This window comes from Amblyraja radiata, chromosome 3 (genome assembly GCF_010909765.2).
Source record: "Amblyraja radiata isolate CabotCenter1 chromosome 3, sAmbRad1.1.pri, whole genome shotgun sequence".
Taxonomy (NCBI): domain Eukaryota; kingdom Metazoa; phylum Chordata; class Chondrichthyes; order Rajiformes; family Rajidae; genus Amblyraja; species Amblyraja radiata.
Genome location: NC_045958.1, coordinates 36,181,666 through 36,206,973, shown reverse-complemented (window position 1 = coordinate 36,206,973; position 25,308 = coordinate 36,181,666). Strand labels below are relative to the sequence as shown.

General features: G+C 41.0%; 1 protein-coding gene and 1 long non-coding RNA gene across 7 annotated transcripts in view; one reads left to right on the top strand and one right to left on the bottom strand.

Moving 5' to 3' along the window:
* Positions 1-940: 940 nt before the first annotated feature.
* On the top strand, positions 941-22,105 carry LOC116970918. Its single transcript, XR_004411355.1, has 3 exons — positions 941-1,049; positions 7,966-7,971; positions 22,094-22,105. It is a non-coding gene; the product is annotated as an uncharacterized LOC116970918 (long non-coding RNA).
* cep78 (centrosomal protein 78) overlaps positions 4,023-25,308 on the bottom strand; it is a 133,217-nt gene continuing 111,931 nt past the window's right edge. For 4 of the 6 annotated variants that reach the window (XM_033017588.1, XM_033017590.1, XM_033017589.1 and 1 more), the window contains 5 exons: positions 22,545-22,691; positions 20,884-20,961; positions 19,312-19,478; positions 7,571-7,706; positions 4,023-7,309 (listed from right to left, as the gene is read on the bottom strand). In XM_033017588.1, coding sequence (XP_032873479.1) covers positions 6,758-7,309; positions 7,571-7,706; positions 19,312-19,478; positions 20,884-20,961; positions 22,545-22,691 — 1,080 coding nt within the window. In that variant the 3' untranslated portion in view covers positions 4,023-6,757. Of the gene's footprint in view, positions 7,329-7,570; positions 7,707-19,311; positions 19,479-20,883; positions 20,962-22,544; positions 22,692-25,308 lie in introns of all 6 variants that reach the window. The other 2 variants (XM_033017593.1, XM_033017592.1) reach the window with 2 other exon arrangements.

Genomic DNA, 25,308 nt, shown 5'->3' with positions numbered 1-25,308 from the left:
ACCTTTCTCTGTAACTTAGTTGCTGAAACCCAGGCAACATTCTAGTAAATCTCCTCTGTACTCTCTATTTTGTTGACATCCTTCCTATAATTAGGCGACCAAAATTGTACACCATACTCCAGAATTGGCCTCACCAATGCCTTGTACAATTTTAACATTACATCCCAACTTCTATACTCAATGCTCTGATTTATAAAGGCCAGCACACCAAAAGCTTTCTTTACCACCCTATCTACATGAGATTCCACTTTCATGGAACTGTGCACAGTTATTCCCAGATCCCTCTGTTCACCTACATTCTTCAATTCCCTACCATTTACCATGTACGTCCTATTTTGATTTGTCCTGCCAAGATGTAGCACCTCACACTTATCAGCATTAAACTCCATCTGCCATCTTTCAGCCCACTCTTCCAACTGGCATAAATCTCTCTGTAGACTTTGAAACTCTTCTTCATTACCCGCAACCCCACCTATCTTAGTATCATCTGCATACTTACTAATCCAATTTACCACACCATCGTCCAGATCATTGATGTACATGACAAACAACAGTGGACCCAACACAGATCCCTGTGGCACCCCACTCGTCACTGGCCTCCAACCTGACAAACAACCATCCACCATTACTCTCTGGCATCTCCCATTCAGCCACTGTTGAATCCATCTTGCTACTCCACCATTAATACCCAACCATTGAACCTTCTTAACCAACCTTCCATGAGGAACCTTGTCAAAGGCCTTACTGAAGTCCATATACACAACATCCACTGCTTTACCCTCATCAATTTCCCGAGTAACATCTTCAAAAAATTCAAGAAGATTAGTTAAACATGACCTTCCAGGCACAAATCCATGTTGACTGTCAGGGATGTGGGATCCAATGTAGTACTGAGGCAGGTGGGAAGCTGAAAGTCAGTACGGAAGTGAATGATAGCAAGTTCAGCAGTAGACAGGATAGGTAGGAGCACGGCAGGGAGCAAGGAAAGACAAATTGATTACATTTATTTAAATGCGAAAGGTTTGACAGGTAAAATGGATGAAGTCAGTGTGACTGGGACATTATAGCCAAACCTGGTTAAGGGAGTGACAGGACAGACAGCTTAATGTTCCAGGTGCAGATTCCCCAGGCAAAATAGAGACGAGGATAAAACAGGAGGAGATGATTTATTGATTAAGGAGAACATCATGGCAGTAGTCCAAGATAGCATAATTGAAGGATCATCTAGTGAGGCTATATGAGTGGAGCCAAGAAATTAAAAAGTTGACTATCACCTTGTTGGGATTGTACTATGAACCCCTAAATGGTGAACAGGAATTAGATGGACAAATATGCCAAGCAGCTGCAAAATAGGGTTGACATAGTAGGGGATTTTAACTTTCGCAATATAGACTGGGGCTACATAATGGCAAGGGCTTGGATGGGGTGGAACTTGTCAAATGTTTTCAGGAAAGTTGCCTAATACGTAGAGACCCTACAAAAGAGAGGGTAAAGCTCGACCTACTTTTAAGGAATTGGACAGGACAAGTGACTTAAGTGCCAGTGGGTGAGTCTTTTGGGATCAGTAATCACATGGAGTGCGTTACCAGAGTAAGTAACTGAGACAAGTACAGTAACAACATTTAAATTATATTTGGATAGATACATGGATAGGAAATGTTTTGAGGAATATGGGCCACATTCAGGTCAATGGGACATTTAGATGGGGCATTTTGGTTGTCACGGATGAGTTGGGCCAAAAGGTCCATTTAGGTGCTGTATAACTCTATGACTACGTGGAGGTCTCCAGGGCAGAACCAAACTCCTTAAAAGCAGCAACCTGTGACATCAGATTTTTTTGGTGTGGAGCGTTGTGTGCTATTTCATGGATTGTTAACTATGGCTTTCACTCAAAATAGATGGAACAAGTGGTACATGGCATATGCATTTTTCCACTCCTTAAAAGGTACGTACTAATGGTGGTTCCAGCAATAAAAAGCCATTATGTAAAATGATTCTCATGTTGACAACGTATCAGATTATGAGTAGCACAATGTATTACATAATCTTTCCCCTTTTTCTAAAGATTAGCACAAAAATAGATGTAAATATAAAGCAGTACTTTCCTCAATTAAGTCCAATGAGATTCATAGTTGAGGCAGAAAATAATTGAATCTTTCAGGATTCAATTATAGAAAATATTATTTTCCTTACATTAAAAGACTTTTTGGCACTCTACAATGTTACATTAATTGCTTATTTTGTGTCAATTTTGACACTTAGTTTGCATTATTTTGGTTTGAATGAACAAACGGTTCCATAAATATTCAATGCAGATTTGAACTAAACCATTATACTAATGGATATTTGCAATTAGAATTTCATGTTATCAAAAATATGGAAAATGTTGCAGTTTACTGCGATTTCTACACATAATATAGAATGAAACCATTCAATCTTCAATTATTAAACCAAATGTTTTCAGCAATCATATTTTATATATGTGGGGATAGTTGAAAAAGGCTGTACAATGAGTTGGTCTCAATTGTTTAATACTCAAATGCTATTGGATACATACTCAGAAATGACCCCCATGCGTCAACATTCAATGTTGTTAGCAATAGTTTCAAGAGAAATTTTTAAAAAGCAAAGACTTCTAAATTCAGGATTTCATTTTTTTGCAACAATGTTTTTTCATTTCACTAGTACTCCAGGTTACTAACAGTGTATCTAACAAGACTGCACACATTCTATAATTGTACTTCTATAACTCTCGCTCCAATGCATCAGTTTCAAGACATGTCCAGGATTTGAGAGCTAATTAAAAATTAGGCAGGAGTCAAAGTGAGTAGATTGGGAGTACCCATTATTTAGCAAGTCCATATCTGACATGTGGGAGTAATTTAAACGCCAGCAAGTCAGAATTAAGGACCAATACCTTCCTATGAGGAAGAAAGACAAGGATGACAAGTTTCAGCAACCTTGGAAGAAGAGATTTGTTATGAATTTAGTCAAAAAGAAAAAGGAAGCACAGGTAATTTTTACGAAGCTGAAATCGTACAAGGCCCTTGAGGAATATATAGGAAACAGAAGGAAACTTGAACAGGGAATCAGAAGAGCGAAAAGGAGCCACGAACGGCTCTTGGCAAGTAGGATTTAGGAACATCCTGAAGCATTTTATACATTAAAAACAAGAGGGTATTTAGGGAGATGAGAGGTAGAGGACCACTCACGTACAAAGGGGAAAATTTGTCTGGAGCCAGAAGAAGTGGGCAAGGGACTAAACAAGTACTTCACATTGGTATTCAATAAGGAGAATGACATGGAGGAGTCAAAGTGAGGCAAAGGAGCAGTATACTGTTATTCTGGGGCAATCTAATTTATTTGTTTAAGGGATAAGCAAACACATTTTAGAACAGAGAGCTTTACATTAGTGATAGGGAAATTATTGGTAAAGTATTTTAGGGATAGGATTTCTTCACAGATTTATTGGGGATAGTCAGCCTGGCTTTGTGTAGGGAGGTCATGACTAAAAAAAACCTGATTTGATTTTCTTTGAGGAGTGACAATGATAATTGATGAGAGAATAGCTGTCGATGTTGTATACACGGTTTTAATAAAGTATTTAATAAGGTCCCTCATGACAGGCTAATTCTAAAGAGTAAGACATAAGATCCTCAGTGACTTGGTTGATTGGATGCAAAATTCGCTTAGCCCTAGAATAGAGAGTGTAATGGTTGAGAGGTATTTCTCTGCCTGCAGATCTACGACTAGTGAATTTCCAGAAGGATCTGCGCCAGGACTTCTGTTGCTTGTGATATGATTTGGACAAAAATGTAGGTGGGCTGATTAGTAAATTTGCTGATGGAAACCTGAAGATCTAAAGGAAACCCACACACTTATGGAGAGAAGGAGGAACTCTCCACAGCTGGCACCCAAGGTAAGGTCACTGGAGCTGCGAGGCAGCAGTTTGCCAAAAAATAATGATCTGTGAAGAATTCATAAAGTTTACCATGAAAAATGATTTCAAATTGAGACAGAAAGCACATACATAATTTTTTTAATATGATTAGTCATCAGTAGAGAGAGAATTCAAAATATATAAATTTGTAATAAATGATGAACAGATATAACTAATTTCTTGGCACGTTTTTATTCCATTGAATATCACCTTTTTGTGAACTAACAGTGTACTTCCTGTAGAGTATAACGTTTGAGAAATATAAAACAAGCAGGGAATTAGAAGGGGCAAAAATGTAATTTGCAAGTTGGATGAAAGAAAATCCAAAAGCTTTTTTATACAAACATTAAAAACAAGAGTGTAACCAGAGAGAAGGTAGGGCCACTCAAGGATAAAGAAGGGAATTTATGCTTGGAATCAGAGGATGTCGGCAAGGTACTAAACGAGTACATTGTATCATTATTTATCAAGGAGTAGGACATCAGGGATAGCGAGATATGCATGGGGTATGCTACAGTAGTTTGAGATCAAGAAGGGGGTAGTGTCTGGTCCCTTGAAATGCAATAAGGTGGATAAATCTCCATGATATGATAGGATCTATCCCAACTTATTGAAAGGGGCAAAAAAAAGATTGCAGAGGTCTTGGTGAAATCTTTGTATTTTCTCTTACCATAGGTGAAGTCCCAGAGGACTGGAGAGTAGCCAATGTTGTTCATTTGTTTAAGAAGGAAAATAGAGATAATACAGGAAATGAGAGATCAATGAGCCTCAGAGGATTCTTTGGGATAGGATTTACTCGCATTTGGAAGAGAATGGGATTATTAGGCACAGTCAGCATGCCTGTGTTCGCAGTGGGTCAGAATGATTTTAGTTTTTTGATGTGATGAAAGGGATGGATGAGGGTATGACTGTGGATGTTATCTACACGGATTTTATGTCCCTCATGGTAGGCTCATCCAGAAGATTAAGATGCATGGGATCCATGGTGATTTGGTCGTTTGGATTAAAAACTGGCTTACCTTCGAAATCAAAGAGTAGTAATGGAAGGGTGTTGGGCTGGTTGCAGTTCTGTGACCAATGGTTTTCTCCAGGGCTGAGTGCTGGGAATATATACAATTTGGATGAAAATCAATGTTGAATGCAAACTAAGTTTGTAAATAACACATGAATAAGTAGAGTTCTGTGTCGTGATGAAGGTTGCCAGAGAATATAGCAACATGCAGATCAATTGGAAATATAGGTGAACTAATGTCTGATGGAGTTTCGTCTGGACAAGCGTGAGATGTTGGGAGGTCAATTCTTTGGGAGGTCAATTCTAAGTGGATAGTATGCATAAATGGCAAAACACGATGGAGCATTCTTGGTATGGTACAGAGGGTTTTTGGGGTACAGGGGGTTCTTGGGGTACAAGTCTATAATTGCCCAAAAGTGGCAACACAAGTAGATAGGGGGTAATGGAGGTAGGCAGCATACTTGCCTTCATCAGTCAGGGTGTTGAGTAAAAAAGTAGTAAGTTCATGTCACACCTTTATATAACACTGGTCAGGCTATATTTGGAGTATTGCATACAGTTTTGGTCGCCCCGTTACAGGAAGGATGTGAACGATTTGGAGAGGGTGCAGGATAGGTTCATCCATATGTTGCCTGGATTAGTGTTAGCTATCAGAGCAAATAAACGTCAGCTCAGGTAGGCAATTTGATCGGCATAAAATTGATTAGATATTAGATAATGAACTCCATTTGGAGATGAATTAAGAGCTGACAAATGAATAGACAAATGTATATAATGCTATTAGAAACCTCTTTGCAGGACAATTTGATCACAATCAATGAGCGTTTTTGCTTATATTGTGTCCCCATTGATAATTTGATTGACAGTCTGCAGCCACAGTTGAGAATAAATATAATAAACTTTTATTAGTTTTTGTCTATCCAGTAATTAGCATTCAAATCAGACGTGACTTATTGTAGCTGGAGTTAACCCCAAGGAACGCACAGCTATATCTTCATCAAAACACAGGATTAACATTGGAAAAAATAATGAACCTTAAAATATATACTTCAAAAAATGTTACACTTAGCTTTTTATTAATGGAAAAAATGAATTAAGGGAGTAGTAGAAATGAATTAAGGGAGTAGAAATTCCTTTATTTATTTCTTACTTCAAGTAATTCAAGTTTGAAGACGCGTTCGGAATTTATGTCTGCAGTCATTATTAAATGCATATTGTTATATGAATGCATGTTTACTAAGGATTTTTATTTTTAATCTGTAGCCCAGCAGAATAATGGTATCTTCTGATGGATTGTGTGGGGAAGTAGAGTTTACCATGGGACCCAATTCTGTTGTTCTCACCATCCACCAACCCTCATTTTCTCAGAAGGGATTCCAAAAGGTGGGACAGCACAAGACACAAAGGAGTTGGTAATAATCTTAAATTATAATCCTGACACATTCAGTTCTTCTTTAACCCCACGGAATATACATTATGCCATTAACTGCTTTTGGAGAAGTGGGAAATTTAAAATCAGTCATTTCTGAATATCTTTAATTCTTGAGGATAATAAACCCCACTTCAATTTGCTTCTGATATTTCCCTATCATACTATTCACAGGATCATACTCACAGGCGAGAAATTTCAACAAATTTTAGCCCTTTCGTCAGTTATTTGTTGTTCTTCATACAAGGCTGTAAATCTGGTTTTGATTTTTATCAGAATTATATAATTGTAAAAATTGTCTTGATTAGCCCAAAGCAATAAATGTAATAATTCTTAAACAGATCACTCAATTTCAAATAGTGGAAGGTAATTGTATTTAAAAATCCACATCTGCCTTATTACGCAATTCCTCAATTGAATGAAAATTTTCAGTGATATTTGTCTTTAATTCACTTTGTAAAAGTTCTTCATTGTTAGTTACTTGTTCATTTTTATTCCTTCCCATTGTCAACGAAGTGCCACCTGTACTGAATATTGCAAGACGTTGTTTTTTACTTTTCTTCATAACAACTTTCGATTTTCTGCTGTTAGGATTCCTCTCACTGTGCGTGTCACATGTGCCTGATGTAATGGACCCGTCATCTCCTGAATGATCCAGCAATTTTGCTGAAAACAGAGTTGTTGCTTGTTCTTGTTGTTGATCATTCATCCTCAAAGAAAGCTGCTTGCTTGTTTTATCATTATATCGTTCATCTAAATTCTGAAATTTATCCCCAGATTCTCTCTCAAAGTTTGAGTAAGCAGATTGTAAATTTTTGTGGCTGAGGTCAGCCGATTGATTTGCAAGTTGAATGGACGGACTTGTGGAACCATTGGGAATCACTTCAGGTTCAGAATGCGTCACAGTGGCTTGATCTGCAGCATGAAACTAAAAGGAAAAATAAAATCTGAATAATACAAAATAATAAAAGCTGTTTGTTTTATAAAATATAAAATATACAAACGCTATGAAACTATTTTTAACACAAAAATTACTGTAGAATTACTGTAGAAATTCATGATGTCTTGTGAATTTTCTGAATTTAAATAATCTAAAATAGAATGCAATTAATATTGAAACTCTTCATAACATCGGTAACTTAAAATATGTTAAAGGAACACGCTTTAAAAAAATGTAAACTTTATGCACCTGTGTGGCTGGTGGTGCCTCTGGGTGTATGATATCTTTCGATTTATCATTTCCAACTGTAGATGACAACCGAGGTCGTCCCATAGAACCAAAGTCAGATTGGTCTATTCCAGCAATAGTGGCCAACTGCCCAAGACTGAAAAACATTGTTTATAGTACAAAACAATATATCTCTGTATAAAAACATTTAATACTAAAGACAGTCCAACGTTACAAACATTTGATTTTCCGAGCTCATTTTTGGCAGTCATAAAGCGCATATACGTAAGTCTCCAGATTGTGTCACAACAGTTTTTAGTGGTAATAATAAAGGAAAGGCATTTCTTAGAACTAAGGAAATTAATTGGAGAACAGAGGCCCGGGGAGCCGTTGGTGAGAGGAGGACTTACCTGGAGCTGTGAGTATAAATACAGCGCGGGGTTTGCTTCTACAGAGGCCCGGGGAGCCGTTGGTGAGAGGAGGACTTACCTGGAGCTGTGAGTTACCCAAATCTGCAACGTTCCATCTCACTTCCAGAGAAGGATTCTGATTCTGGTGGAAGCCTCTGATTGGTGGAAGAGGACCAGAGGAAGCAGCTGATTGGCTTGTATTGTATTTGTATTGTAATTGTAAGGCTTTATTGTATTTGGATAAGGGGGAGAATGAGGGCCAGGGCAGTTTACTGTTCTGGATGTCAGATGTGGGAGGTCATGGAGTCGGAGTGCCCTCCAGACGTCCACATCTGCGCAAGGTGCGTCGAGATGGGGCTCCTAAGGGACCGTGTCAGGAACCTGGAACAGCAACTCGATGACCTCTGTCTGCTCAGGGAGAGCGAGGAGGTCATAGAAAGGAGTTACAGGGAGGTGGTCACTCCAAGACCACGGGAGACAGAAAACTGGGTCACAGTTAGGAAGGGCAACGGGCAGAGGCAGGGACTGGTGAGTACCCCGATGGCTGTACACCTTGAAAATAAGTACTCATGCTTGAGTAAGGGTGGGGGAGACAGCCTACCTGGGGGCAGCGACAGCGGCCGGGCCTCTGGCACAAAGACCGGTCCGGTTGCTCAGAAGGGTAAGGAAAAGAAGGGGAGGGCAATTGTAATAGGGGACTCTATAGTCAGGGGGTCGGATAGGCGATTCTGTGGACGCAGACAGGAGTCCCGGATGGTAGTTTGCCTCCCTGGTGCCAGGGTCAGGGATGTGTCTGAACGTGTCCAAGAAATCCTGAAATGGGAGGGAGAGGAGCCTGAGGTTGTGGTGCATATAGGTACCAACGACATAGGTAAAAAAAGAGAAGAGGTCCTGAAAGAAGAATTTAGGGAGTTAGGTAGAGAGTTAAGGAGAAGGACTGGAAAGGTAACAATCTCAGGATTACTGCCTGTGCCACGCGACAGTGAGAGTAGGAATGGAGCGAGGTGGAGGATAAATGCGTGGATGAGGGACTGGTGCAGTGGGTATGGATTAAAGTTTCTGGATCATTGGGACCTCTTTTGGGGAAGGTGCGACCTGTACAGAAAGGACGGGTTGCACTTGAACTCAAGGGGGACCAATATCCTGGCGGGGAGCTTTGCAAAGGCTACTGGGGAGACTTTAAACTAGTATGGTTGGGGGGAGGGACTCAAATTGGGAAAGCTAGCAGTCAGTGTGTGAAGCAGGGGGCAGAGAATGGTAGCACTCTGACCCAAAATGTAGGGGAGAGAGAAGAAAAAGAAAATAATCAGAGAATAAGAGAGGGTGGGTTTCTTAAATGTGTATATTTTAATGCTAGGAGCATTGTAAGAAAAGTGGATGAACTTAGAGCCTGGATTGACACCTGGAAGTATGATGTTGTGGCGATCAGTGAAACATGGTTGCAGGAGGGCTGTGATTGGAAACTAAATATTCCAGGATTTCGTTGCTTCAGGTGTGATAGAATTGGAGAGGCAAGAGGTGGAGGTGTTGCATTGCTTATCAGGGAAGATATTACAGCAGTGCTTTGGCAGGATAGATTAGAGGGCTCGTCTAGGGAGGCTATTTGGGTGGAACTGAGAAATGGGAAAGGGGTAGCAACACTTATAGGGGTGTATTATAGACCGCCAAATGGGGAGCGAGAATTGGAAGAGCAAATATGTAAGGAGATTGCAGATATTAGTAGTAAGCACAAGGTAGTGATTGTGGGAGATTTCAATTTTCCACACATAGACTGGGAAACACATTCTGTAAATGGGCTGGATGGGTTGGAGTTTGTAAAATGTGTGCAGGATAGTTTTTTGCAACAATACATAGAAGTACCTTCTAGAGAAGGGGCGGTACTGGACCTCCTGTTAGGAAATGAGATGGGTCAGGTGGCAGAGGTATGCGTTGGGGAACAGTTCGGGTCCAGTAATCACAATACCATTAGTTTCAATATAATTATGGAGAGGGACAAAAATGGACCTAGGGTTGAGATTTTTGATTGGAGAAAGGCTAACTTTGAGGAGATGCGAAAGGATTTAAAAGGAGTAAATTGGGACAGTTTGTTTTATGGGAAAGATGTGGAAGAGAAATGGAGTACATTTAAAGGTGAAATTTTAAGAGTACAGAATCTTTATGTCCCTGTTCGGTTGAATGGAAATCGTAAAAATTGTAAAGAGCCATGGTTTTCAAGGGAAATTGGACACTTGGTTCGGAAAAAGAGGGAGATCTACAATAGTTATAGGCAGCATGGAGTAAATGAGGTGCTTGAGGAGTATAAAGAATGTAAAAAGAATCTTAAGAAAGAAATTAGAAAAGCTAAAAGAAGATATGAGGTTGCTTTGGCAAGTAAGGTAAAAGTAAATCCGAAGGGTTTCTACCGCTATATTAATAGCAAAAGGATAACGAGGGATAAAATTGGTCCATTAGAGAGTCAGAGTGGCCAACTATCTGCAGAGCCAAAAGAGATGGGGGAGATATTGAACAGTTTCTTTTCTTCGGTATTCACCAAGGAGAAGGATATTGAATTATGTGAGGTAAGGGAAACAAGTAGAGTAGCTATGGAAACTATGAGGATCAAAGAAGAGGAAGTACTGACACTTTTGAGAAATATAAAAGTGGATAAGTCTCCAGGTCCGGACAGGATATTCCCTAGGACATTGAGGGAAGTTAGTGTAGAAATAGCAGGGGCTATGGCAGAAATATTTCAAATGTCATTAGAAACGGGAATAGTGCCGGAGGATTGGCGTACTGCGCATGTTGTTCCATTGTTTAAAAAGGGTTCTAAGAGTAAACCTAGCAATTATAGACCTGTTAGTTTGACGTCAGTGGTGGGCAAATTAATGGAAAGAATACTTAGAGATAATATATATAAGCATCTGGATAAACAGGGTCTGATTAGGAACAGTCAACATGGATTTGTGCCTGGAAGGTCATGTTTAACTAATCTTCTTGAATTTTTTGAAGATGTTACTCGGGAAATTGATGAGGGTAAAGCAGTGGATGTTGTGTATATGGACTTCAGTAAGGCCTTTGACAAGGTTCCTCATGGAAGGTTGGTTAAGAAGGTTCAATGGTTGGGTATTAATGGTGGAGTAGCAAGATGGATTCAACAGTGGCTGAATGGGAGATGCCAGAGAGTAATGGTGGATGGTTGTTTGTCAGGTTGGAGGCCAGTGACGAGTGGGGTGCCACAGGGATCTGTGTTGGGTCCACTGTTGTTTGTCATGTACATCAATGATCTGGACGATGGTGTGGTAAATTGGATTAGTAAGTATGCAGATGATACTAAGATAGGTGGGGTTGCGGGTAATGAAGTAGAGTTTCAAAGTCTACAGAGAGATTTATGCCAGTTGGAAGAGTGGGCTGAAAGATGGCAGATGGAGTTTAATGCTGATAAGTGTGAGGTGCTACATCTTGGCAGGACAAATCAAAATAGGACGTACATGGTAAATGGTAGGGAATTGAAGAATGTAGGTGAACAGAGGGATCTGGGAATAACTGTGCACAGTTCCCTGAAAGTGGAATCTCATGTAGATAGGGTGGTAAAGAAAGCTTTTGGTGTGCTGGCCTTTATAAATCAGAGCATTGAGTATAGAAGTTGGGATGTAATGTTAAAATTGTACAAGGCATTGGTGAGGCCAATTCTGGAGTATGGTGTACAATTTTGGTCGCCTAATTATAGGAAGGATGTCAACAAAATAGAGAGAGTACAGAGGAGATTTACTAGAATGTTGCCTGGGTTTCAGCAACTAAGTTACAGGGAAAGGTTGAACAAGTTAGGGCTTTATTCTTTGGAGCGCAGAAGGTTAAGGGGGGACTTGATAGAGGTTTTTAAAATGATGAGAGGGATAGACAGAGTTGACGTGGAAAAGCTTTTCCCACTGAGAGTAGGGAAGTTTCAAACAAGGGGACATGAATTGAGAATTAAGGGACTGAAGTTTAGGGGTAACATGAGGGGGAACTTCTTTACTCAGAGAGTGGTAGCTGTGTGGAATGAGCTTCCAGTGAAGGTGGTGGAGGCAGGTTCGTTTTTATCATTTAAAAATAAATTGGATAGTTATATGGATGGGAAAGGAATGGAGGGTTATGGTCTGAGCGCAGGTATATGGGACTAGGGGAGATTATGTGTTCGGCACGGACTAGAAGGGTCGAGATGGCCTGTTTCCGTGCTGTAATTGTTATATGGTTATATGGTCCAGATGCTGTGCGAAGATTGGTCTTTGCAGTTAGTATTACTTCCTGTGGTTTTTCTCCCAGTGTATGCTTATCGAATTCTGAAAACCTTTAACAATTAACGAAGTCTTCATCTCAGAGGAACCTGCTAATCCTGAGTTAGCCTGATAACTCCCTGCTGCATAACATTGGAATAGTATGGCAAAGCACATAATATTTTGAATGGAAATATAAGGAAATGCAGATGCTGGAATTTTTTAGTGAACACCAGTGAACTCAGTGGGTCAGACAGCATCTCTGGAGGACATGGATAGGCAATATTTTAGGTCAGAACCCTTCTTGATAGGCAATGTTTATTCAAAATGCTAAACTTCCAAATCACAATTACTGCACTCATTTACACCCAAATTAAGCAAATTAAATAATACACAAAGTTATTTAAAAAAAACAAATTTTGTATATACTGTATATATTTTACCATGTATCCCATCAGTTATTGCCTTGTGAAATTCTGATCTTGTTAGGTTTTATTAGTTTACTAGACCAACTGGTACCCGTGGGTCCCTGTCACACGGGAGGCCTTTTTCCCCAACGCAACCCGTTCCCCAACACAATATTCCACCACTCACCCATTCCCCCATATTCCAGCACACCCATAGCCCCCAACTGTGCAGGGGCGTATTCCCAGCACTGCCTCCCCCTCCTCTTGATTTGAGGACTTTAAAAATGAATGCAGTTGCACCATCCCTCTCCTGTTGAGCTAAAAACTTGCTGGAGAGACTGAATGTTGCTCGATTGCAACTTTGTTGCAAGCTGGGCCAGCAAGGATTTGGATCCCAATAGCAATTGCTCCTCCCCCTCCTGTTCAGGTAAAAACTTGGTGGAAGGGCTGAGTGTTCCTCGATTGCAATTTTGTATGCAACTTTGTTGCAAGCTGGGCCAGTAAAGATTTAGCTGCCAAATTCTTCGTAAAGTTGAATTTTTAAACTTAAAAGTTATGAATAACTCGTAAAATATAACATCAATGGGAACGGAACATTATAGGAACGACCGCGGGACAAATGTGAGTAAAATGGTGCAAACGTTATAGCTCTATCGTGTACCGTTTGAGCTCACTCAATCACTCACATGCATGCACGCAAACAAGATGAGATTTTTAATAATATATACTAGACCTGTTGGGTCCCTGGCACACGGGAGGCCTGGTCCCCCAACGCAATATTACACCACTCGCAACCCGTTCCCCAAAGCAATATTCTAACACTCATCCGTTTCACCAATGGGAGGCCTGGTCCCCCAACGCAACCCGCTCCCCAAAGCAATATTAATATTCCACACCATTCACCCGTTTCCCCAAAGCAAACCATTCCCCCAACGCAATATTCCACCACTCATCCATAGACCCCAACTGCGCAGGGACTGCTCAGTTGGCCTTATTCAAAATTCAATGTACTGTGACTTTAAAATATTTTTTTTAATGCACCCTCCCTCCATGCTGCCAGGAATTTAAAAAAAAGGAATAGCAACAGCACTTTCTAGTGCTGGCATCCATGCTGCCAGGAATTTAAAAAAAGGGATAGCAACATCACATTCTAGTGCTGGCAGCCTGGCTAGACTTAGTGTGCCGACATTGCAACAATGTAGCATTCTGAAGTCAAGGCTGAAGATATAGCTGGAGAGTGAAGACATTTTTCTCAAATATTGACTTTTTAAGTTTAAAAATGTAACATTTCTTGTGAAATATAACATCAATGTGTACAAAACTTTATATGAACCACCACGGGACAAAGGTGAGTAAGGTGGTGCAAATATTTTGCTGCTATTGTGTACTGTTTTGACGTAGTTCCTTGAGCTCACTCAAACGCACCCACGCAGACAGACAGACGTCCAAACAAGGCGAGAGGTTTAGTAATATATAGATAGGTAGATAGATAGATAGTACAGGTAGTTTTAAAAAATTGAGTTACTTCAATTTTAGCTATAAGCTCAGGGGATAAAGTGTTAAGATGAAGTACAGCTCGTTGCCTGCTCAATATACACACATTTCCAGCGACTTCAACCAGAAAAGTGAAATGCAGCACTTGATTTTCTTACTATTTGTTTTAATTATTTGTTTCCCCCCCAATGTGTAGGAATTGCTGAGATAAATTGAAAATAAACTAGACCAAGTGCAGACCTGTTGGGTCTGTTCCCCCAACGTGTGATTGCGGGGGAGGGGAGGGGGCTGGGGGGGGGGGGAGCGGCGGCATCACACACAATAACTACCTCCCGCACACACGCTAACTACCCCCCTTGATATTATATTAATATTATTAATTTGCTCCTTTTACCCCATAACCGCCCTATCCACTGACGCATAGCCCCCAACTCGCAGGCGCGTCTAGAGAGGGAGGGGGGTTAGAGAGTGAGAGCAGAGAGTGAATGGGGAGAGACAGAGAGAAAGGGGCAGAGACAGAAGGGCAAGAGACAGAGGGAGAGGGGGTGGAGGGGAGGAGGAGAGGGAGGGTAGGTGAGGGGGGGAGTGTGATGGATGAGGAGTGAGAGAGATGGGAGGAGATAGAGGGGAGGAGAGAGAGGGGGAGAGAGAGGGGGAGAGAGAGGAAGGGGGGGCTGAGGGGGAAGGGAAGGGGGGAGAGGGGGGGAGGGAGGGGAGGTGCGGGGGAATGGAGGGGGAGGGGGAGGGAGGGTGGGGAGGGGATGACGTGGAGGGAAGGGGGTAGGGGTGGAGGGGAGGAGGGAGGGCAGAAGGGAGATGGGGTAGGGGAGAGAGGGGGAAGAGTGTGGAGGGAGGTGGAGAGGGATACGGGGGCGAGATGTTAGCAAATTAAATAGTATAGAAAACAAGTTTCTTCCTACCAGAAATAGCTAAGTATTATCAAGCACTACCAAAGCAAGCAGGTGCTTAACATTGCATATACCGTATACCTCAATAGAGAGCCATACAATGAGAGGGTGTTAAAACGTTTTCAGATTACATGTGCATGAAGCCTGAAAAATACCAAAAATGAACATCCAGCCAAACAAACATAGCTGTGACAAGAATTTAAAAGGGAACCCCAAGCTCGTGGACAAAAATAAAACTTTTAAGGCCAAAAGTTATTTTCAATATGGCACAGCTAATAAAGCATTTGGCTCACAGTTCCAGCGACCCAGTTCAAATCCTGACCCCCAGTTCTGTCCATGTGGAGTTTGCAAGTTCTCCTTGTGACTACATTGGTTTCCTCCAGGTGTCTTGATTTCCTCCCACTGTCCAAAGATGCTCAGGTTAGTAGGTTAATAAGAATACTGTAAAGTTGCCCCAAATATTTAGGTGTGGTAGAAATTTGTAAAAATTGATGGGAATTTAAGGAGAAAAGAATGAGATTAGTATATTAGTGTGGGAGGATGCTTCCTGGTTGGTGCGGAATTGGGAGGATCGACCAGTCTGTTTCTGGTACTACAGATGACATGGTTGCCCTCTTTAAATGAGCTTTAAGATATTACTAGACCAAACCTACCCTCAACGCGCGGTTGCGAGGGGGGGAGGGGGCGGCCTTCAGCATCACACACACTAACCACTACCCACACACACGCACTAACCCCCCCTTGATATTATATTAATATTATTCATTTGCTCCTTTTACCCCATCCCCCGCCCTATCTACTGCAGTTGTACAGGGTCTTGGTGAGACCACACCTGGAGTATTGCGTACAGTTTTGGTCTACTAATCTGAGGAACGACATTCTTGCCATAGAGGAAGTACAGAGAAGGTTCACCAGACTGATTCCTGGGATGTCAGGACTTTCATATGAAGAAAGACTGGATAGACTCGGCTTGTACTCACTAGAATTTAGAAGATTGAGGGGGGATCTTATAGAAACTTACAAAATTCTTAAGGGGTTGGACAGGCTAGATGCAGGAAGATTGCTCCCGATGTTGGGGAAGTCCAGAACAAGGGGTCACAGTTTAAGGATAAGGGGGAAATCTTTTAGGACCGAGATGAGAAAAACATTTTTCACACAGAGAGTGGCGAATCTCTGGAATTCTCTGCCACAGAAGGGAGTTGAGGCTATATTTAAGAGGGAGTTAGATGGTCTTGTGGCTAAAGGGATCAGGGGGTATGGAGAGAAGACAGGTACAGGATACTGAGTTGGATGATCATCCATGATCATATTGATGATCATCCATGATCATATTGAATGGCGGTGCAGGCTCGAAGGGTCGAATGGCCTACTCCTGCACCTATTTTCTATGTTTCTATGCTTCTATCCACTCCCCCAACTACACAAGCGCGGGTAGAGAAGGGGGGGTGGAGAAGGAGGGGGATAGAGAGGGAGTGGGCTGGGGGTAGGGATTGAGGCGTGAGCGGGCGCTGCGTCACAGGGGAGAGCTGGTTCCCGAACGCAATACTCCACCACTCACCCATAGGTCCCAATATTCACCACTCCCTCGAGAGGGAGGGGGGCAGGGAGGGAGGGGGGGGCAGAGAGGGAGGGGAAGAGAGGAAAAGTGGTGCAGAGAGGAAGGGGGATAGAGAGGGAGGGGGGCAGAGAGGGAGGGCCCCCTCCCCCCTCGCCTCCCCTCTACTGCTCCCCCTCCTCCCCTCTCTCCAGTCCACCCTCCACCCCCTCTCCCCCCCCCCCCGCCCTCCACCCCCTTCCCTCCACTCCCCCTCTCTCCCCCCCTCTCTCTCTCTTTCTCTGCCCCGGGTAAGAGGTAGAGAGGGAGGGAGTAGAGGCAGCACCTACCCAGGTTGTAGAGCAGAAGCCTCTCCAACAGGCGCAGGGCCCGAGCTAAGCTGCGGCCAGCGTGGACCAGAGCGAGCCTTGGAGCGATCTGAGGATGGTCAGCCGATCATGGCTTCCGCGAGGGGAAGCGCACCCACCGGCGTGACAGACTATCAGGCGGGGCAGACGGAGAGGAGTTTGTCCCCTGTGAGGGTGGGTGGGCCACGTAACTCACAGCTCGTGGCTGCCCATTGAAAATTCTGTCCGCAAGGAGCAGAGGCATTGTGACGTCATCTAACTCGCTTCAGCTCGTTAACTTCAAAAAAGATGTCAGATTGGTGAACAATTTTAGGAAGAAACTCGGGAAATAATGAATAACATTTTATGATGAGGCGACTTTTGACATCATGAGGTAAATCTCTACTGGAAGATGTAAAAATTTCACCATTAGCGCATCGGGTTTTCGAGAAGTTGCGATTCACAACCAAACAAACAAACAATCAGCTTCACCGACAGTGAGAAGCATCTTCGGCGCGCGTGAGCGATCTGCAGAACAAAGATCCGATAGCGGAGCTGAGCTGTAGGGTCTTTGCTGCAGAACTTTCTCGATCTTTCTGCGACTTTTGAAGAATGGGGGGGTGGGTGGGTGGGCTAACATCAGATCAGAACAAACAATCAGATCAGTTTTATAAGTATACTAGACCAAGTGCAGTCCCGTTGGGTCTGTTCCTCCAACGCGCGGTTGCAGGGGGGGCGGCATGCAGCGTCACACATACTAACTACCCCATCGCACGCACGCTAACTACCCCCCTTGATATTATATTAATTTGCTCCTTTTACCCCATAACCGACCTATCGACTGACGCATAGACCCCAACTCGCAGGCGCGTCTAGAGAGAGAGGGCGGGGGTAGAGAGTGAGGGCAGAGAGAGAATGGGGAGAGACAGAGAGAGAGGGGCAGAGACAGAAGGACAAGAGAGAGAGACAGAACCGGCTTGACTCTCTGAAAACCGGCAGCTGAGTGAGCAGGCGGGCGGGGGACGGGAGGGGCGTGGCTTCACCGACAGTGAGAAGCATCTTCGGCGCGCGTGAGCGATCTGCAGAACAAAGATCCGATAGCGGAGCTGAGCTGTAGGGTCTTTGCTGTAGAACTTTCTCGATCTTTCTGCGACTTTTGAAGAATGGGGGGGTGGGTGGGTGGGCTAACGTACCTCGTGGAAAGCTGCGCATGCGCGTTGACAGCAGCTGCATTAATCCAGAGCGGGGGGGGGGGGGCGGGATCACGAGGAAATGCATTGTGAGGTCAGCAGCTGGGCAACCGTTATATTTTTTTTAAATGTCAGTTTGGTGATAAATTTTAGTAAATATCTCGGGAAATAATTGACCAAAGTTATAGAGGATTGGATGTTTGAAATCATAAGGAAAATTGCGTACAGTTTTAGTCTCCTAATCTGAGGAAAGACATTCTTGCCATAGAGGGAGTACAAAGAAGGTTCACCAGACTGATTCCTGGGATGTCAGGACTTTCATATGAAGAAAGACTGGATAGATTCGGCTTGTACTCGCTAGAATTTAGAAGATTGAGGGGGGATCTTATAGAAACATACAAAAATCTCTCTCTCTCTCTCTCTCTCTCTCTCTCTCTCTTTCTCTCTCTCTCTCTCTCTCTCATCTCATATTGAATGGCGGTGTTGGCTCGAAGGGTCGAATGGCCAACTCCTGCAACTATTTTCTATATCTCTGTTTCTATGTATGAAGATTGTATAACCATGGGTGAAAAAAAGACAAAAATATGGGAGTGACACTCTAAATACCATGTTTTTCCGAAAGCTTTTAAGAAGTTAAAGTGTTCAAAATGATTTTATTACTCAATTTGTTTTCTAATGTTTTATTTCACATTTCACACTGTTTAACTTACCCCCCTACGTGAAATTAGGGCAACCATTTTGGACTCCCAGAGCCTGGGGGCTAGCTCCATTGGATGCATTCCAGACCATTTATTAAAATGTTTAAGAAAGAACTGCAGATGCTGGAAAAATCGAAGTTAGGTCTGAAGAAAGGTCTCGACCCGAACGTCGCCTATTCCTTCGCTCCATAGAGCTGCCTCACCCTCTGAGTTTCTACACCATTTATTAACATGATTTTTCATAAAGGTCACTTTGTAAGACAGTTTGCAAACAAAGTTTAATCACTTGGAAAGAAAACTGTGAGGGGGGAAAAATATTCACTTCACTACCCCAATCAATCAGGGGTTATGGACATTTTTGGTCTTCATGCATTATTCCATTGGGTAATATGATTGCAAGCACAGTTGAATTGTCAGCTAATAATAAATGTATTAAATTATACTGTGAAAATATCTTTGCATGGCAAGCATGTTCACATTATCACACTGGTTTTGCAACTTGTCAAACATAAAGAAAGTACAAGAAATATATCACAACTTACCCAGCATCTTTTAAGAGGTCTAAAAAAGCATGAAATTTCTGGAACGAAGCTTCAATGCTTTCTAGTACACCTTCATCCTCAAGAATGGTATCTGTTATTGATTGTGAATGCAGAGCATCGGAGATTGAAACATTGATGTTCCGAAGGCGTGTATTTTCAATCTCAAGCTACAAGATAAGCAATGGACAAGTAACTAACTTGTAATGAATGTTTTAAAGAAATCATTCTATTTTCTGATTCACTCTGCCAGTCATATTATTATTTCACTATTAATGTTAAAAATGAAAAGCTACAGCTTTCCTTGAAACAACTTGAAAGTATGTCACCTGCTAATGATAGCCACATATGAGACTGCTCCTAGAGTTAGCATAGCTCTGGTGGGGCTGAGGAAACATGGAAACTTATATTTGGCTGACCTTAAAAGAATGAACAGATTCAATTGTTAGGATGTAAAGGAAGCTTGGAAAAAAACTGAAAGATGTCTAAAATTATAAGTATGTTGTACGGATAGATGTGGAAAGAATGTTTTGCCTCATGGGAGATATCCAAATGGGTGGGGGTTGGTCTAAAATCACATACCAATTAAGAAATTCAAAAGAGCCTATGGACAAATTACTTTCTTTAGAACGTGTTTAGAGTGTAGAATTATTTATCAAATAAACTGGTTGAGAGAAATAGATTAGACTAATTCAAGAGGAAATTGGGCTACTTGATATTTGAAGACTTAACCTGAAGATCTGAGTCATGCTTTATAATTCTGAAATAAGGAAGCAACTCTTTCCTCAAAAGGTGGGAACACCATTTTCCGTGAGATTAATTGTTCATTTTAAATGAGAGCAACTTTTACTTTATATTTTATTCTGTGTTTTTTTAGTTTAGAGTTTTTTGAGCTTGCTGATGTGAGCTTTTCTCTATCATAATTATTAACTTGTAATCGGCCATATGAATTTGCAAATACAAATTACATGAATTTAGCTCACTAAAGATATTAAAGGATACAGGGTAACAGCAAATCATCTCTGATCTCACCAAATTGTCAAATGACCTTAAGTAGCCAAAGGGAATATTGCTGATCCTGTCAGTAAGTGTTGTATTACAGACTTGCTTTAAGTTCACTGCTAACCAGTACTGTATGGTCAGTGGAATCCCGAAATGAGGATAAATCTTAGAACATAAAGTTGAATATTCTGAAACTACAGTTAGAGATTTGATTCAATCCTTTGTAAAATGTTAATGGATTTAAATAGAAAATATTTAGAAAACCACCGTGCTAAAAATTAATGAACGTGAACAAGACTCTTGTGATTCCAGCATGATTACAAAAATAAATTCCAAATTCACAACACTTGGCACTGCTGTGGCGTTTAGATGAGAGACCAAATGAAACGAGTATAATGTACAGAAATTGTGCCCGATCATTGCAGCAACTCGTTATGATGCAAATGTAATTCCTCACTTTCTAGCTAATTACCAATTGCATTGTAAAAGAAAACGATTAAAAATTCCAATTTCTAATCATGCTAAATGAACTGCAAACTAATCTACCAGAGGATTGAAAAAAAAATCTATTACCTTTATTAATTGAGCATCCGCCTTTGCTCGTGCTCTCATTTCTTCTTTCAGTCTTAAATTACATTCCTCTAGCTCAACCTGAAACAAAGTTGTAATTGATTTTTGAATGTTCTGTTTAATGGCTAAGTGTACAAAGCTTAATACATTTAATGAACAATTTATAATTTGTGAAGGCAACACAAGCAGTGATAATTTATATACCCAAATCAACATCTTAAGTTTTCTCAAAAGCTATGCATGAAGAAATATCAACCTCACTGTAGACATTGATGCATCTGCTCTGTTCTATGCACATACACAATTTGAAATAAAGTCATCAAATCAAGGCTCAACTCAGTTGTTTCCTTGGTCTTTTCTGGTCCGTCAGTACATCATACTTGGACAAAACCAACACTAATTACAGTTGATTCAAGTTGATAACAACACTGATTACTTATCTGCTGATAATATTCATTATTTTCACTTCACATTTCACTTTTCCAGAATCAGACTCAATTTCCCTTCTGTTACTTTCCTGTCCAGCAACCCATCAAAAACTATTCCTGGATGAACCTGAAGCCCCTTTAGCTCAACCAGGGCAATCAAATATATCATCCTGTCTTGGGAGAAAATCCAACTGCCAATTATTGCATTTATACACCCTACTGCTTTTCAGACTGCAATTTAATTATTATTCATAACTTTTGTTACCTCAGCATTTACTGTGTTAACTGCTCTGCCAGATGGCTTATCTAGCATTTGCCAGCATAAATTTTAACTCAACCAGAAAACTTTCAAATATTGCACAAAACGCAGAAAGTATGTATGCCTTTTCTTGTTCTGGGTTTGGTAAACTAATTACAATCCAGTGATTGTATATGTGGATGCCAGGAAATACATATACACAGCCAAATTCAGTCAGCAAATGATCAGACTGCAAGCACACACCAAATTTAATAGACAACAGATGGTTGGGTGATATGCGGAATTCTCTGCCTCAGAGGGCAGGTTCTCTGGATGCTTTCAAGAGAGAGCTAGATAGGGCTCTTAAAAATAGCGGAGTCAGGGGATATGGGGAGAAGGCAGGAACGGGGTACTGATTGGGGATGATCAGCCATGATCTCATTGAATGGCGGTGCTGGCTCGAAGGGCCAAATGGCCTACTCCTGCACCTATTGTCTATTGTCTATTGATATCATGGCAACTGCTGTCTATTAAACTATATCATAAGATCAGTAAATGCTTTCAAGACATGAATCTAATGAGAGATAAATTGACAACTCATTTACAACAAAGGCTTGTTTTGTATCTTAGTCCATTTAATTTGCCAATTGTAAATTAATGGTACTTTAACAAAATTACTTTACTTTAAGATTTCAAAATATAGCAAACAACAGTGTTCTTGATAAACATTTAAAAATAACATAAAGCACCAGAGTTCTAAAAAATGAGTTTAAATGTTAACATAAAAGGACCACAGTGCTTTCCTAAGGTTCCTAAGGAATACAATTGCATAATTTCAGTTTTAGAGTACAGCAAATTCTCTGCATGCTTCTAAATACAAAAAAAAACATTCTATAATCCTTATCAATTACAATAGACCGAACATTCAATATTTGGAAGAAGAAAGTTTAGTTTCATTGAATAAATAATTAGGTTCTTGCTTTCAGATATATCGATACCTTTATGCGCTTATACTGCTTCACTGAGATTGCTTCAGATGAATCTCCAACAACGGTCATTCGCAACAGTTGATTAGGAGTGTAGGTAGCTTCTTCAGTATCTGAAGATGATGCACTCTCCAATGTTACCTTCACTGGAGTCCGAGCCTGCACTTAAAATAATTGACAATTTATTGTAATTATTGACTCAAAGAAAATTGTTTCAATTCTTTTGGTTTTATACAACAAATATAATTGTTAACAAAGAGGCCTAAATTATGATATTCAATTTTAAAAAGAACAGTTTTATACATCTACTCTGACAGCCAGTTGATTGTTTAAATGCCAATCTTTATAATTTTTACAAATTATTTTATATCTGTACTTGGTTATATCTTGGTTGTGTAAATAAAACTATTGAACAAGTAATAGTTATACTTTAAGAATTATTAACAACCAGTTATGAATGATTTTAAGAGATTAGCAACTAATATAAATTCAATTTATGTTATTTGCTAAACGTAAACCTGCTTTCTCTTATCATATTTATATGATGGACCATACAAGGAGGAGACCGTCCTTGGTAGCATCTTGCATGTAACATGCAGTGTAGCCGAGCATTTAGCATGTAGTTTAGCATGTAGTGTGAGGGGACAACTGACTTGTGAGATTATGGGTAGGCGTTCTGATCTACCTTCACAATGGTGGGGGTTTTTAACTTGTTGATTATTCAGCAAGAATGAACAGGTCAGGGTGGCTAGGAGAGGACCGCCCATCTGCCTAGCTTACTTATGAGTAAAACTGCATCATGATGAATAGCCAACACAGCACCAGGGTTTCAGCCCCTAATTATACTAACCAGCCATCTCTTCCTACGGGCCTACACGTAGAGCAAAATGACACAGCAACTCCAAACCTAATCCAAAGATTTGATGGACCTCCCAGAGCGGGATTAACACCAAGTCGAGCCCCGATTAGCCGAGTTGATGTTGATAAACCACAGGAAAGGGTGGCCCTACTAACCTCAAAAAAGACTATTGATATCGGAACATGGGGATCAAGGAAAGAGTGTTCACGTTGCGGCAGTGTTTCCACTCATTTTTCCACCACCACACACAAGAAGCACAAGAAGTGACAAGACAGACACCATTGTATGCAGATGCCGAGAAGTGTGTTCAGCTCTGTCTGAACTTCTTCTAATCTTGTGTGTGGACTCGATAAGAAGATCGGAACATGGAATGTTTGAGCATTGTGCCTGGAAGGAAACCATTGAAATCCTTCTTAGTCAAATGGAAAACTTTCCTTGGGAATAGCAAAAAGCCACTGGACCGAATCAGGGGAATTTTCCCGTCAAGGATACAAGATTTTATGTGCAGGAAATGACACAATACACTGCGCAGGAGTCGCAATTATTCTTACTAAGACAGCGCAAAATGCACTTCTTGGATATAAACCAATTTCAGCACGCCTCACATCGGCAAGATACAAAACAGAACGGTGCAATGACCATTCTACAAGTATACTCCCCAAACTCAGCTGATTCAGAAGAAATGATAGATGAATTCTATGATCTTCAGCAAAGTACTGTTAATAGAACTCCGAAAAGTGATGTCCTCATCATCATGGGAGACTTAATTGCCAAAGTCGGAACCAACTGGCAACAATGGGAAAACACCATAGGCAAACAAGGTTATGGCCAAGTAAACCAGCGAGGTGGAAAACTTCTGAATTTCTGCACCGTAAATGATTTATGTATTAATATTTAAACAGAATCTTTAAACAGAAAAAGGATTCAAGACAATGGACATGGGACCTCCAAATCAAGCAACACACAACAAAATAGACTACATCATGATAAGCAATAAGTGGAAAAACTGTGCAAATTGCCAGAAGCTACCCAAGCGCTGACATTGGATCTGAACATCAGCTTGTAATAGCTAATATACACATGAAATTTCGTACAATCAAGAACGCCAAATATCCAAAGCAGTATGATATCTTCAGACTCAAAAACTCAGACACTAGAAGTGATTATGAAATTGAAATTGGAGGACGCTTTTCTCCACTTTTGGAGCAGGACGATTGCGACACAGAAAGCATGTGGACAGAAATTAAAAATGCCTTTACTGGGACATCAAAGAAAGTTGATACAAAAAGAGCCAAAAGGAAAAACCCTGAATCAGTGATGAAGTTATCCAGCTTGCTAAGGAAAGAAGCAAAGCCAAACAAGAGAAACTTCTTGATCCAACCAAACGAAGTAACTACCTAAATCCTGAAATCAAGAAATAAAACAAAGGATGCCGTGACATGTGGTTCAAAGAGTTATGCGTCAAAGTAGACCAAGCGCATCAAGCTGCTAAATCCAAAGAAGTTTACTCAATAATTAAGAAAATTACAAGGAAATCAACCACCAAAATGCAGACGGTTAAAAGCAAAGAGGGAGAAATACTCAATAAAATTGATGGTCAAAGAAAGATGGAAAGAGTACTTCCAAGACCTCTACAACAAGCAAAATCCAGTTGACGAAGAATTCACAAATACCATCCCCCAAATACCAATCTCTACTGTGGAACCAGTTATTCTGCGCGACGAGATCGTCAGCTCAATTAGAAAGCTTTCTGATGGAAAGCCCCGGGTTATGACAGCATTACTGGAGAAGAACTCAAAGCTGCCGGAGACAAAAGGGTTGATATTATACACAAGCTGTGCAAGAAAATATGGGACGCAGAAGAATTTCCCAATGACTGGGGAAAGGCAATCATTATACCAATCTACAAGAAAAAAG